Raw genomic sequence first — 14,491 nt, forward strand, 5'->3', positions numbered from 1 at the left:
TCCATGGACATCATAATACTACACTTTTGGCCTGATGCTACTATGACATTGTACCCATTTTTGGGCATGAAAATTTGGCAAAGTTGGGCGTGGGGTGAGTAGTACAATCCGTGCCCGCCTCTGTGCCGGTTCCCCCTTTACCAAGTGCCAAATACAGCCACAATCAGGACCACGCCCAACATGGGTGTGACGGCCATTTAAATGCATTTGCATGCATTTAATATGATTTAATGGTCTGAACATCCAACTTTACCGGCACTTCCCCCTCTACTATTGCGTTCGCCCATCCAGAACCGGCGCGAAACAGACATCTCCACATAAGACTGATTCGGGTGCTCCAGTCAGTGAGGAGGTAAGTGCCAAGCACCCAATGGCTCTCAGCTTGAAAAATGAACAAAGAACAACACAGCACGGGAAACAGGCCCTTCGGCCCAACGAGCCCACTTTGCCACCTTAACATTGTGTTTTTCCTCCTCCACCCTTGACCCATGTCTATGCTTATGGTACCCCCATCGGAAACCAGATTGAGGTCGATGGGGTGAGGTGGGGCAGGGTGAAAGATGGGTCTGACGGCTCTCTGCTTGAGATCGGTGAGGGGTGCCACTCTACCTGTGATCAGTGGGCGGGAAGGGGGTTCCGCTGCTACTCTGCCTGAGATCAATGGAAGGGAAAGGGGGGCGGGGGCGGAGTCTGCTGCCTTCTGCCTGAGATCGGTGGAGGAAAGGGGAAGGAGGGATCATTCTGTGTGAGATCGGTGGGAGGGAAGAGGCCCGCGATTGGTCTGGGTGGCGGAAGTGGTGGGGGGGGATAAGGGGTGGGGGGGGGAATAAGGGGTGGGGGGGGGAATAAGGGGTGGGGGGGAATAAGGGGTGGCGGGGAATAAGGGGTGGGGGGGAATAAGGGGTGGGGGGGAATAAGGGGTGGGGGGGAATAAGGGGTGGGGGGGAATAAGGGGTGGGGGGGAATAAGGGGTGGGGGGGAATAAGGGGTGGGGGGGAATAAGGGGGAGGGGGGATAAGGGGAGGGGCCAGTAACGTTGGGATTGGGGCAATGTCTGTGGGCGCCGGGGGAGACATTAGCCAGTCTTGGACAGATGTGGCAGTGGAGCAGCAGTCTATTATTTTTATCTGCGCACGCGCAGTTGGAGGCACCGATCAAAGCTACAGGGTTTTGGGCGCATGAAGCCTCACCCACAGGTTTCTGCAGCACGATTCAGAATCGCTGATTTTTTTATAGGTACAGTGCGCATGGGGGTGCCTAAGAACTGGTCTAAAAGTCAGATCTGCAATACTCCCAGTTTCAAGTCCACCCAACACTTAGAATCAAAATGGTAGAATAGGGCCCTTTATCTTGAAGTCAGGAATCGCTCAATGGGTACTTTCATTTCTGAAAGTGAAAGTTGTGTCTATATCAAGTCTAGAGATTTGAACAGAAACTCTAATGTTAGACTCCACTGTAGCCCTAATGAAAAGCTCCACGATCAGACATACACCAGGGGAACCTGAACAGGCAAAAGTCGGCCAATGGGATGGTCTGTTGACCTCAGGCAGCATTTTCTGGTTTCAGGATGAGCCAAGCGGTAGAATCCTGCCCATAATCTTTTCGATGGCACACTAAACCAATGCTCCGTCTGCCCATGCAGCTGAGTGCAATTTTGCAGAACAGACTCTTGAAGTTCTGGTCATTATTTATCTCTCAACTAAGAACAGAAAACAGACCATCTGATCCATTGCTTTATGTTCCAGTGATGATCCCTTTAAGGACCAGCTTTCTGTGGAAGGAGTTTTCTTATAAAAAGCAGCTGGCTTCCAGCAAATGTTCACATGACCAATTTGCCGGAGAGATAAACAGTTGGAAAAGTGATCAACTGGAAGCTAATTATAGGGATGAGCAATTTGTGGGTGTGTCTCTATTGTGAACTGGTTTAGCTGGCATTTAGAATAATGTGGCCACCAAACAGGAAACATTTCTTTACAGCAGAATTCAGCTGAAATTGCAAAAGCTGGCCTGAAGATTACAAACCCTTTGTTAACTGAAGAACTCTGAAGACTGAGTTATCCGAGATAGCCAAGCTGAAGAGAGAGCAAATGAAAGTAGCGGTAGCGAGAGCAAGTGAAAGCGCGAGTAAGAGTGCAAGAGAGCGCAAACGCGAGAGCAAAAGCATGAGAGAGCGCGAGAGTGAAACAGCGAGAGAGAGAGCATGTGAGAGTGAGAGCGACAGAGAGAGCGTGAGAAAGCAAGAGAGACAATGCGCGAGAGAGTGGGATCGGCAGACCGAGATCAAGAGAGCAGGAGAGCAAGCGAGCGTCTTGAGTGCGAAACGCCACAGTTGAAGAATATTAGAAATAGAAACATCAAGGTGGCTACACTGAAGATGTTCGTAATGCCCGTGTTAAATGGACAGCCTTCAACTGTAGAACAGTTGGAAGAGATTTGAAGGGGAAACCTGACTGAAGTAAGCCATCAGTCAAGAAATCTCAACATTTATAGAAATCTCCAAAGCAGTAACCAAACCCTGTAATTAATTGTTTAATTTTTGGTAAGTTTCTCACCTGAGTTTTGGGGTGTGTATCAAACCAGTGTAGAAGGAAATCTGAGTTAAGCAGCTTGGTTAAAAGTAAAATTATCCATGTTCATTATATTTGAATACATTTAATGTAACTAACTGTTTAAAATTGAGCATATTTACTATGATTCATTCCTGTCATTTCTGTGTTTAATTTAAAGTTTAAAGTTCATTTGTTAGTTTCACAAATAGACTTGTACTAACATTGCAATGAAGTTATTGTGAAAATCCTCGAGTTACCACACTCCAATACTTGTTTGGGTACACTGAGGGAGAATTCAGCATTGTCAATGCACCTAACCAGCACTCCGAGAAACGTGTATTTTATTGTTTTAGTAAATACCAAGATTTTTCAGATTCTAAATAAATAAACACATATTTAGTCTCTACCAAGAGCATAACATTAAATGAGTGCAAGCCTTTTTTTCTGAGATCGGGAAAGGGAAAACCAGCCCTGATTCTCCTTATCAATTGCCAATCTGTAATCCTGGCTGTGTATGAATGAGCTGTGAGCCCTTGTTGGTTAAACATTTTGTTATTACGTACATTTTGCCATTAGAATTTTAAATATTTGTTAGGGGGAAATGGAGGATACAGGAAAGGCTGTATTTATCACCAGCCCAAATTGCCCAAGGGTCACAGAAAGTTAACCACATAAACTAGAGTGGGGTCACTTTTTAGCTGGATCAGATAGCAGTGGCAAATTTATCAATCAGGCATCATCACTTCAACATCTTTTTATCATCTTTATTCTGTGGATCACCCACAAATTAACAGATTACATTGAATTGATGCCATGATTGATATGATTTATTATTGTCATGGGTGTATTGTGAAAAATATTGTTTCTTGTGCGCTGTACAGACAAAGTATACCGTACCTAGAGTACATAAGGAAGAAGGAATGGAGAGGGTGCAGAGTATAGTGTTACAATCATAGTTAGGGTGTACAGAAAGATCAACACTCATGACCCCAAATACCAGAATAATAATTTGGGGGAGATGGTTGTGTAGTGCAAATGTCACTAGACCAGTCATCCAGAGGCTGACTGGTCTCTGGGGATGGAGGTTCAAATCCCATCATGACATGGGTTAAGGGGGAAAAGTTTAAAGGGAATATTATTGGGAGGTTCTTCACACAGAGAGTGGTGGGAGTGTGGAATGAGCTGCCAGATGAAGTGGTAAATGCGGGCTCACTTTTAACATTTAAGAAAAACTTGGACAGGTACATGGATGAGAGGGGTGTGGAAGCATATGGTCTAGGTGCAGGTCAGTGGGACTAGGCAGAAAAATGGTTTGGCACAGACAAAAAGGACCAAAAGGCCTGTTTCTGTGCTGTATAATGGTTCTATGGTAGGAATTCAAAATTAGCTTTAAAAAGTTAAAACTTTATTTATTAGTGTCACAAGTAAAATTTACATTAACACTGCAATGAAGTTACTGTGAAATTCCCCTCGTTGTCACAGTCCGGTGCCTGTTTGGGTCAATGCACCTAATCTGCGCATCTTTGGACTGTGGGGAGAAATTGGAACAGTCAGAGGAAACCACGCAGACACGGGGAGAATGTGCAAATTCCATGGACAGTGACCCAAGCTGGGAATTGTTCCGGGGTCCCTGACGCTGTGAAGCAGCAGTGCTAACCACTGTGTCACCGTGCTGCCCCCAGTCATATCGCTTCAGTCATTGTGATCAATTATCCATTGTTATAAAAACCCATCAGGTTCACTCAGGTCCCTTCAGGGAAAGATATCTGCCATCCTTACCAGGTCTGGTCTACATATGACTCTGGACACACAGCAATGTGGCTGACTCTTAAATACCCTCTGATATGAAGTGGCAAGGCACTCAATTTAAAGGCAATAAGGGAAAGGCAACCATTACTATCACATCCCATGAAAGAATTTTAAAGATGGCTATGGGGTGACTGAACATAGGAACAGGAGTAGGGAATTAAGTGCTCTCCCCAACACCCATACCTACTCCACCACAAGCCTGTTCTGCATTTCAATCACATGATCTGCTATCTCACTCCATTGCACTGTGCCCCTAAACCCCAAAGTAGATGGTAGCCACCACAGAACTGTATCCAAACAACAGTCAGCACTTTTGGAGAAAGGAACAACAGCTACGTATGAAAAGCTAAACAAATTACTATTTCCATTCATTTAACAGAGTTGACAGCCAAACAACTGAGAACCAAGTTTGTCTGCAATCAATGGCTGAATCAACACATTTACTGTTATTATCCTTCGCTTCCCAGTGAGGCAATGCAAAATCCGTTATATATTTAGGAAGGGTTGCAGGTTGCATTGAAAGCTGATCACATGATTTAATGGTGATGTCATTAGGGTGTGCACTCAGACTTCTGTATTACTTTCAGTTTTGTATTCTGAATGCAGGGCAGAGAGCAGCTCTTCAATAAAACCTGTTCTGTGGTTATTTGAATCTACATGTGCAAACCAAGTCTTTTTCTGTTAAAACTCACAACCGATAACATAGTTACGACATTACAAAACCAAAAACTGGCTGAATAAAGTAGATGGGATAAGGGAGCGTAACAGCATGAGCTGACAAGCAGGTTGATTCATTGGGAAGGACCACTGAACATTAATCTAACAAGCGACTCTTGGACACTTGAGATCATTGGTCACTGTAGGAATTGGCCACATGAGAACGGCCTCAACTGGGATCTTGTGTTCAAGTCACACTATCTATAACCCCAACAACTTGCCTGGACTTGCAAAATCTCACAAACTGTCCTGTCCGGAGACAATACACATCTCTTTAACCTGTGCTTAACGCTCTCTCCACTCACATTGTATCTTGCAAACTTGAATAGCTGTAAAGACTTGCATTCCAATCATTATTTTGCGAACTGAGTTTGTGTTTTTATATGCCCTGTTTGTGAACAGAACTCCCACTCACCTGATGAAGAGGCGGCAAGCGCTCTGAAAACTAGTGGCTTTTGCTACCAAATAAACCTGTTGGACTTTAACCTGGCATTGTGAGACTTCTTACTGTGCCCACTCAAGGAATTGGCAGATTTAAGGATTAGTTGCATCCCACTTTTGATAATATTCAACTTTCTTGAAACATACTCAATGTATTTTACACAAAGAATTATTTTTTGCACTCTATCCAAGAGTGAAGCTTAAAGCTACCTACCTGTTATTCATGTATCTTTCAAGTTGCTCTCTGCTCTGCATTACCTAGCACAACGTTTGTTCAATATGTATTCTACATATTGTATTGATGAGGCTTTATAACGTACCATGCATCCAGTGGAGTCAACCTTTCGATCAGTCACGCAACGATAATTTCTCGTACAGCCTCCGTTATCCCTCGAGCAGTCGCGTACAGGGCCGAATGAGGACAAGAGGTCATCTGGCGTTTCAAAGTATGTAGATCGCATAGCTTCCTCCCTTTAAAGGCAAGGCCAGAAATGAATATGTTAGAGCAGTGTCGCAGAATCAAATTGACCTCAACAGTAATGAACCAGAGAGGAAGAAAGTCCTGACAACACACGCTGCAGACCTCATTCATCTATTTCATCAGCCCAGACAACTTGCTTAATGTTTCAGATTGTTTAATCCTTCAGAGACTGCCAGTCTAAATTAGACCATTTAGAAGCATAACTACTCATGTGCAAATTTAAATTCTGTTATCTCCTCGGGGTATGAGATTGCTGAAAACTGACTGCACTCGCCATCTTCAAGATGCTGTGTCCCTATTTGTTGATATACGTCAAGGAAAGCCATTATAAAGAAAAATGAAAGCACAATAAACTATCAGCATTGCCATATGGTTCAATGAATTTTGAATGAAGTAGTCGCAAAGATATTAAACTTGCTGCACTCCTGCACTCGCTGGAAGAAGCGAGAAGCCCTTTTTCCAGTGGATTTTGAAAGCCCACTTAAAAATAGCAGAACATTTTACTACTCGGATGAATTTTCAGTTTCCAGGCAATGTCCTAACTGGATTTAGGGAAATTAGAGTAATGTGTCATCAAGTACAAGTATTGCCAAACTCAATTGATAGTCACCTTCTCGGGTGGGATCCTGATGCACAGTATAACCAAACAAATATATAGAAAATGAACAACTCCTTTTTGGAAGTCTTAATCAGTTAGAATTTGTTGCTTAATTTACACTTCAGGAGGAGGCAGTGGCATGGTGGTATTATCGCTGGACCAGTAATCCAGAGACCCAGGGTAAGGCTTTGGGGTACCTGGGTTCAATCCCACCACCGCAGATGATGTCATTTGAATTCAACAAAAATCTGGAATTAAAAGTCTAATGATTATCAATTGTTGTAAAACACAATCAGGTTCAGCTATGAAGAAAGGGTATGCTGACTCAAAATGTTAGCTCTATTCTCTCTCTGCAGATGCTGTCAGATCTGCTTAGTCTCTCTGGCATTTTCTGATTTTCAATTCCAGCATCTATGGTATTTTGCCTTTACCTTGGTTCACTAATATCTTTGTGGGAAGGAAATGCGTCATCCTTACCTGGACTAGGGGACTAGGACTAGGACTAGGACTAGGGGACATAGCCTCAAGATAAAGGGGGGGGCGGTTTAGAACGGAGTTGAGGAGGAACTTCTTCACTCAAAGGGTGGTGAATCTCTGGAATTCTCTGCCCGTTGAAGTGGTGGAGGCTGCCTCGCTAAATATTTTTAAGATGCAGGTTGATGGGTTTTTGATAAGAGAGAGGATTAAGGGTTATGGGGAGAGGGCGGGAATGTGGAACTGAGCCACGACAGATCAGCCATGATCTTATTGAATGGCGGGGCAGGCTCGAAGGGCGAGATGGCCTACTCCTGCTTCTATTTCTTATGTTCTTATGGTCTGGCCTCTATGTGATTACATCCATAGCAACATTGTTGACTCTTAAATGCCCTCAAGATGGGCAATAAATGCTGTCCCAGCCAGCCACATCCACATCCCTATCCCATGAACAAATAAAAACTATCTGGTTTATCCTATTAATTTCCTATGAAGATGCGTGCAGGTAATGTATGTCACCATGGTTTCTTAGTCCTTGTGCAAAATCTATCATTGCCATGACAGATTAATTGAAATTATGGTGTCCTTCTGGGGACAATGGGAATATTTTACTCAGTCTTCCAACAGCATTGACCCACAATTCCCGGGAAGATCAAACCCTCTGACTAAAGTGCTGACCTGGCCAGTTGCCAGGCAAAAGGCCAAGGAGATCTTTGGCTTTTGAAACACTAATGAGAAAGATATAAGGAGGAACATGCCTTTGGTTTGAACATTTAAGCAAAAGACGACCAGACATTCTATCATGAAACACAAGGATGTGGGTTCACACTTGTCAATTCTCAGAGCCAGAATTCTCAAGCTTTGCTATCCGAGTGTACGGAGATAGAAAGGAACAGACTGGTATTCTGGTTCAGGTCAGAAACTCCCAAGTCATTTATGGAGCCCACCTATACCATAATTCTCGCATCTTGGATTTGGCTAGAGACAGAGAGAGACAGAGACAGAGACAGAGGGACAGAGAGAGAGGCACAGACAGAGAGAGAGAGACAGAGAGAGAGAGATAGAGAGAGACACAGAGAGAGAGAGACAGAGAGAGAAACAGAGAGAGACAAAGACAGAGAGAGAGAGACAGAAAGACAGAGAATTTTTTTTAAATCATGTTCTCTGTAGTTATAAACAGTTTTGGTTTCTTCCATTGTTGCCAAACTGTCTGCTTAGAAGTCCTTTTTGTTGCTGCTTCAGTGTTTAAATGGGGTTTTATTTATCTTTACTCTGGGATTCATGCTGAATCAGGGCTTTTACAACATTTTTTTATGAAGGAGAAGAATGATTGATAGGTCAGGTAACAGCAGTTCTTTCATTTTCAGTTTTGGGCTGCTGTTTTAGTTTGAAGGACTTTGGACATCAGGTTCAAAGCAGTGTTTCTCTCTCTCTCCACGGTATTGTAAATTCTGCTGGCAAGCTGGCAGCAGGCCCTTGTCTTCCTGGACGAAAATTTTGCTCTTGGTGGTTTGCTAGCTAGTAACTAGAATCCCTCCCTCTCGCTGGTGTTTTGGGAAACTGTTCTGGCTTCAAACTTTTGTGTGCGTGTGTACCTTGAGGGCTGCTGCAAGTTACAAGGCTGGGAAGTCAGAGTTTCAATTCTCCAACCAAAGGGTTAAGTTCCAACATCATGTGAGCATTCATATTTTCTGTGTTAAACCTGTGGCAAGGGTTTTGTTTAAGGAGGTTTGTTTGGGTTGGAACATTTTATATATGTGTCAAGGGTGATACAATATCATGGGTTTTTTTTTGTCTAATTTGTAATTGATAAAAGTTATTGCTAATTTTCTTTCTATACATATTAACTGTATTCTTAAATAAACTTTGTTTGATAAAAACTTTGATGTGGAGGTGCTGGCGTTGGACTGGGGTAAACACAGTAAGAAGTCTCATAACACCAGGTTGAAGTCCAACAGGTTTATTTGAGAGCACAAGTCACAAGCTTTCAGAAAACTGCCCCTTCATCAGGTGAATGGGAGTTCTGTTCACCCTGTTTGTGGACAGAACTCCCACTCACCTGATCAAGGGCAGTTTTCCGAAAGCTTGTGGCTTGTGCTACCAAATAAACCTGTTGGACTTTAACCTGGTGTTGTGAGCCTTCTTACTGATAAAAGCTTCCCGGTGGGTCAGTTGAATCATACCTGAAGTAAAACATCTCAGGCTCACCCTAACCAAATTTAAATTGCAAAACTCATAACCCAGGCAGATTTAATAAAACTCTTCTGAACTGAATTATAACATTTTGGGGCTTTTTGTGGGATTAAAACCAATATTCCTTGATTGGTTTGGGAGTATTGGATTCAAAGACAGTGAGAGGTGAGTATAGTTGTGTTTTATTTTCCAGTGTTTTACTCAGGTTTAAATAGGGACTGCCTTGTGGAATAATGGTGCTTTCAGAGATAAGAATTTCCTGGGAGTGGAAGAAGTCATGCAGGATGGTTAACAAAAGGTGAATAAAAAGCAAAGCTTTTGGAATGGGCACAAATATTGCCGTTGACAGCATAAGGGAGGGGGAGATCATTCTGGCGACAGCTCAGCATTTAAAATAGCCAGAAATGCAGTCAAAATCATTGGAAATGGCTAGAATTCAATTCCAAATGAAACAGTTTGAACATGAAAAAAAATTAAAACAGCCTGACTTTGAAATAAAAGAGAGAGAGAAAGTAGTGAAAGCCAACGAAAAGGATGCCATTGCTGCAAAAAAGGCCAAAGAGAAAAAACAAAAAACACAAGAAATGAGGCTGCTTGAATTGCAGGCAATGAAAAAAAGAAGAGAGAATTTGAACTTCAGAAACTGGAAATAAAAAAAGAACTGCAGTGTAAATTGGTGGAGGCAGAGGGTAAAGTACAGTATGAGTATGGTGATGATGGTGAAGAAGAGTAACAGCATCGTAGTCAAAGATTTGGTGGGGATCTATTTAAATATGTTCAATCATTGTCAGGGTTTGATGAGAGAGATGTAAAAGCTTTTTTCATTTCATTTGAGGAAGTGGCTAATCAAATGAAATGGCCACAGACTATATGGGTATACTGCTTCAAACAAAACTGATAAGTAGAGGTAATGAGGTGTTTGCATCACTATCAGAGGAGTATATGGGAACTATGATAAAGTGAAAACATCCATTTTAGATGCATATAAACCTAAACCTTCAGACAATGGTTTAGAAATCTAAGGAAAGAACCTGGTCAAACGTACTTAGAATTTGAAATGATCAAACAGAGTAAATTTGATAGGCGGATGAGGGCTTTGACGTTAGACCAGATGTATGAAGCTCTTAGAGGAACAATTATTTTGAAGGAGTTTGAGAATTCACTTCCTGATGTAATGAAAACATATGTGGCAGAGCAGAGGGTTAAAACTACAAGGTTAGCGGCAGAAATGGCAGATGATTATGAATTAATTTACAAATCAAAATTTGGTTTCTGACATCAGTTTCAGCATATGTGGGATAGAAACTGGGGAAAAGAGAAATCCTCAGGTTGTAAAGATAAAGGACTTCTTGTGCAAGATAACAAAGATAGTGTACTTCGGGCTAAAAAAGAAACAGAGGAGGGCGGAAGAGAAATGAAAAGCCTCAGATATTTTCACTGAAATAAATTAGGTTACACAAAGCCACAGTGTTGGTGGTTTAAGAAAAGCACTGGGAAGACTGACGTAGTAAGATAGGATAAGCCAGTGGGGTTTGCTAAAGTGATAAAGGAAAGCCCAGTTGAAGTGAAAGAGGCACAAAAGAATGTAAAGCCTGATCAGAAGTTGATTGATAAGAATTTATTTGTGCGGGTAATGTTGACCCATGGTGTACCAGGAGGAGTAGGTGAAGGAAGATCGAATTTTAAGAGATATGGGAGCAAGACAATCTTTGACGATAGGAGATGAGGAGTTATGTAGTTTGAAAGGAATTTTGCCAGAAAATGTAGTAATATGTAGAATTCAGGGTGAGAAGAGCAGTATTTCATCATATAAGGTGAGGTTAGAGAGTCCAGTGAAGAGTGGTGAAGTGGTAGGGGTAATAGAGAAATTATCTTGTTCAGGAATACAGTTTATCTTGGGTATTGATATAGCTGGATAACAGGTGGGAGTGATGCCTACTGTGGCTGAAAAGCCAATGGAGAATCAAACAACCGAGTTGTTAAAGGATGCATATCCTGGGATTTTTCCTGATTGTGTAGTAACAAGGTCAGAATGTCACAGCTTAAGACAAGAGGAGAAATCAAAGCGGGAAGATAAGAATGTTTAAATTCAATAATCAGAAATGAATATTGATCAGATGGTTAGAAAAGAACAAGAACTGTTGGAGGATGAGGTGGATATTTTCAGTTCGGGAAAGTTGGCAGAGTTACAACAGAAGGATATAGAAATAAAATGGTTGTATCAGAAAGCAAACATGGTAGTTGAATCTGAGTGTATAACAGAATGTTATAACCTTAAAGATGATGTCTTAATGAGGAAATGGAGAACTTGCATATTCAGGCAGATTAAAAGTAGGCAGATGTTCATCAAGTGTATTGCTGGTGAAGGTGATGTTGTGAGTAGCGCATGAGGTAACAGTAGAAGATCATTTGGAAATAAGGAAAATACAAAAACATTTTTATTGGCCTGGACTGCATAAAGATGTGGTTGAATTTTGCCGGTCATTTCATACATACGGCAAGTCACAGGGAAAACTCAAGCAGTAATAAAACCAGCACCCTAAGTACCCAGCCCAACATTTGAGGAACATTTCACATGGGTCTAAATTGATTGCATAGGACCCCTCCCGAAAACAAAAAGTGGGAATCAATATCTTTTTACTGTCACGGATGTATCCACTAGGTTTCCAGAGGCATTCCATTACGCAGTGTGAAAGCTAAAAGGATTGTAGAGGAATTACTTAATTTTTTTTAACTGGACATGGACCACCCACAAAAATACAATCGGATCAAGGATAAAATTTTACAACAAAGTTATTCAAGGAATTTATGGATAGCTTAGGAATAAAACAATTTAAATCAACTACCATCCAGAATAGCAGGAGCGTTAGAGGGGTGGCATAGAACTTTAAAAACAATGTTGAGGACTAATTGTCCAGATTATCCAGACGATTGGGATAAAGGCATTCCATTTGTACTCTTTGCAATTAGGGATGCATCTAATGAGTCGATCAAATTCAGTCCATTTGAATTGATTTTTGGTCATGAGATAAGAGGATCACTTCAATTCATTGAAGAGAAATTGGTGAGTCGGCGTTCTGAGTCTACATTATTGGACAATGTGTCAAATTTTAAAGAAAGGTTGAACAGAACTAGTGAATTGGCTGAACAACATTTAAAAGTGGCACAGCATGTGATGAAATAGGAAGCAAATAAGAAATCAAAAATTCATTGTTTTGCTCTTGGGGATAAAGTCTTAATATTACTAGCAGTGATAGGTGAATTTTTAAAAGCAAGGTTTAGTGGGTCTTATTGAATTCACAAGAAATTGATTGAGGTGAATTATTTGATAAGTTCACCCGATAGAAGGAAAACTCACAGAGTGGTGTCATGCAAATAGGTTTTAAAGGTATTTTGATAGGGAAGGAAAGCAGAAGGAGGATATTTCAGTGGTTATAACTCAGAATGAAGAAACAAATTCAGATGACTCTAGATTTTGACACTCCTCAAATTAATTTGGATGACGAGGAAATTATTAGAAACTGGGTTGGATTATTGAGTTACCTCCCAGAGGAAAATCGAACTGACCTGAAAGAGTTATTAATATCACATGGACAAATATGTAGAAATAAGTTGGGAGATACTAGAATGCTTATTCATGATGTAGTCACAGGAAACACTGTTCCAATTAAACAACATCTTTGCAAACATAACCTTCTAAAGTTGGCACAGGTTAGGAGGGAAAAGCTGTTGTTAATTTGGTCTGAGATGCAGCAGCTAAAAGTCTCGATCAACCACATGAAACTGGTGGAAGTGGAGAAAGAGAACAAGTTGCTGGACAAAGAAATTGAGCAGGTGTGGAGACAGATACAAGACAAGTTGACTGTTCTGAAACTTGTTCCTGAATTGTTCAAATTGCCTTAATATAAATTGCAGGGCTATCAAAAACAGTGCACCATCTATGCAAAGAAAAGTGTGGATGAATTAACAGTTGTGAGTGATCTCACAAAGGAGATTAAAGAGTGGAAGTATTGTTCTAATGTGGATCAAAGGAAAGGACAACAACATGAAATAAGACTGTTTGCCATAAATGGTACAATCATTTAAAATTAACTGCTGGCATAAAGAATCCATTCAGATGTGGATATCCAGTGGAACAGTATTGTTTGCAGCTGGTTTTCAAACAAGTTACAATGGTTTTCGCAGCAGCATAACTACCAAAGTTATCTTTGGAACCGTGGTCAAAATGGATTCTAACATCAGTGAAGACAGTCTGCTGTGTATCTTTGCCAAAGTGATGTTGCAGATCAAGAGAAAACAGAGGAGTGAAATTTCTTGGCAGAGGAGGAGCTAAGGCCAATTAACAAGAAAGGGGACAGAGGCAAAATGACTTTTCTGAATGGCCCTGACTACACACGTGTTATCCGACTGATCCTGCCTAGTTGTCTGAGGACATGACCAGAGCTAATGTGTCATTGTAATGGCAAATTGAGATCGGATTTGGAATCAAAGCAGGATTAAGGACTGAAGGAGAATTTTGTTTCAGCACAAGCTTTTAAATGATTAATAATTACTTCGGCATCAGCTAACCCATTCCCTGTGGGCCATTCAAACCTCAGCTAAGCATAGCAAAGCTTCAGAAATGGATCCCATTTCAACAGCAGCCAGGAGAAATAATCCATCAATTAACATGTAAGTAGCTCATGATCCCTTTAAAGCGTGCTGATGGGGGTAGGGCTGGAGAGGGTGCCTCATGGATCCTTAATAGTGTTGATTACAAAGCTACGTACTGATTGATGTCAGAACCTGCCCGTTCCACATGCCGCTAGCAGTCGTTGGGTGGGTGTGTCAACATCGAAGAAGTGCAGTTGTGCGTTTGGGACCAATGTCAGGACTCCTAAAAAAGGGCACTTACCCATTGATAGCAACACACTTATTGCAAATAAAGGCTGTATTTATGAAGTAAACAAATTGCCAATATTTTACAAGTAAATCCTCACTGATCGGAACAACATTTTCAGCTTCACTGATGTGGACCTTGATATATGTTTCCTCGCTGCACTCTGCTCAAACCAGCAGCACATTTTGAAGATATAATTATCTCTTTGTTATTGGAGACATATTAAATTCACCTCCATTCATAACATTTACATCCAAACTTATTCCAAGATTCTCAATGTCCTTACAAATCCCATGTAGGTATATAAAGTTTATTTTAAAGTTTGTTTATTTGTCACAAGTACGCTTACA

The 14,491-nt window shown here is 41.3% G+C and overlaps 1 protein-coding gene across 5 annotated transcripts in view; it reads right to left on the reverse strand.

Annotated features, from left to right (window-relative positions):
* Nucleotides 1-14,491, reverse strand: part of astn2 (astrotactin 2) — a 1,598,826-nt gene that overhangs the window by 732,856 nt on the left and 851,479 nt on the right. For all 5 annotated transcript variants that reach the window (XM_080212454.1, XM_080212453.1, XM_080212456.1 and 2 more), the window contains one exon: nucleotides 5,837-5,987. In XM_080212454.1, coding sequence (XP_080068580.1) covers nucleotides 5,837-5,987 — 151 coding nt within the window. The remainder of the gene's footprint in view (nucleotides 1-5,836; nucleotides 5,988-14,491) is intronic.

Source organism: Carcharhinus amblyrhynchos, chromosome 25 (assembly GCF_965287045.1).
Source record: "Carcharhinus amblyrhynchos chromosome 25, sCarAmb.v2.hapA, whole genome shotgun sequence".
Classification (NCBI taxonomy): domain Eukaryota; kingdom Metazoa; phylum Chordata; class Chondrichthyes; order Carcharhiniformes; family Carcharhinidae; genus Carcharhinus; species Carcharhinus amblyrhynchos.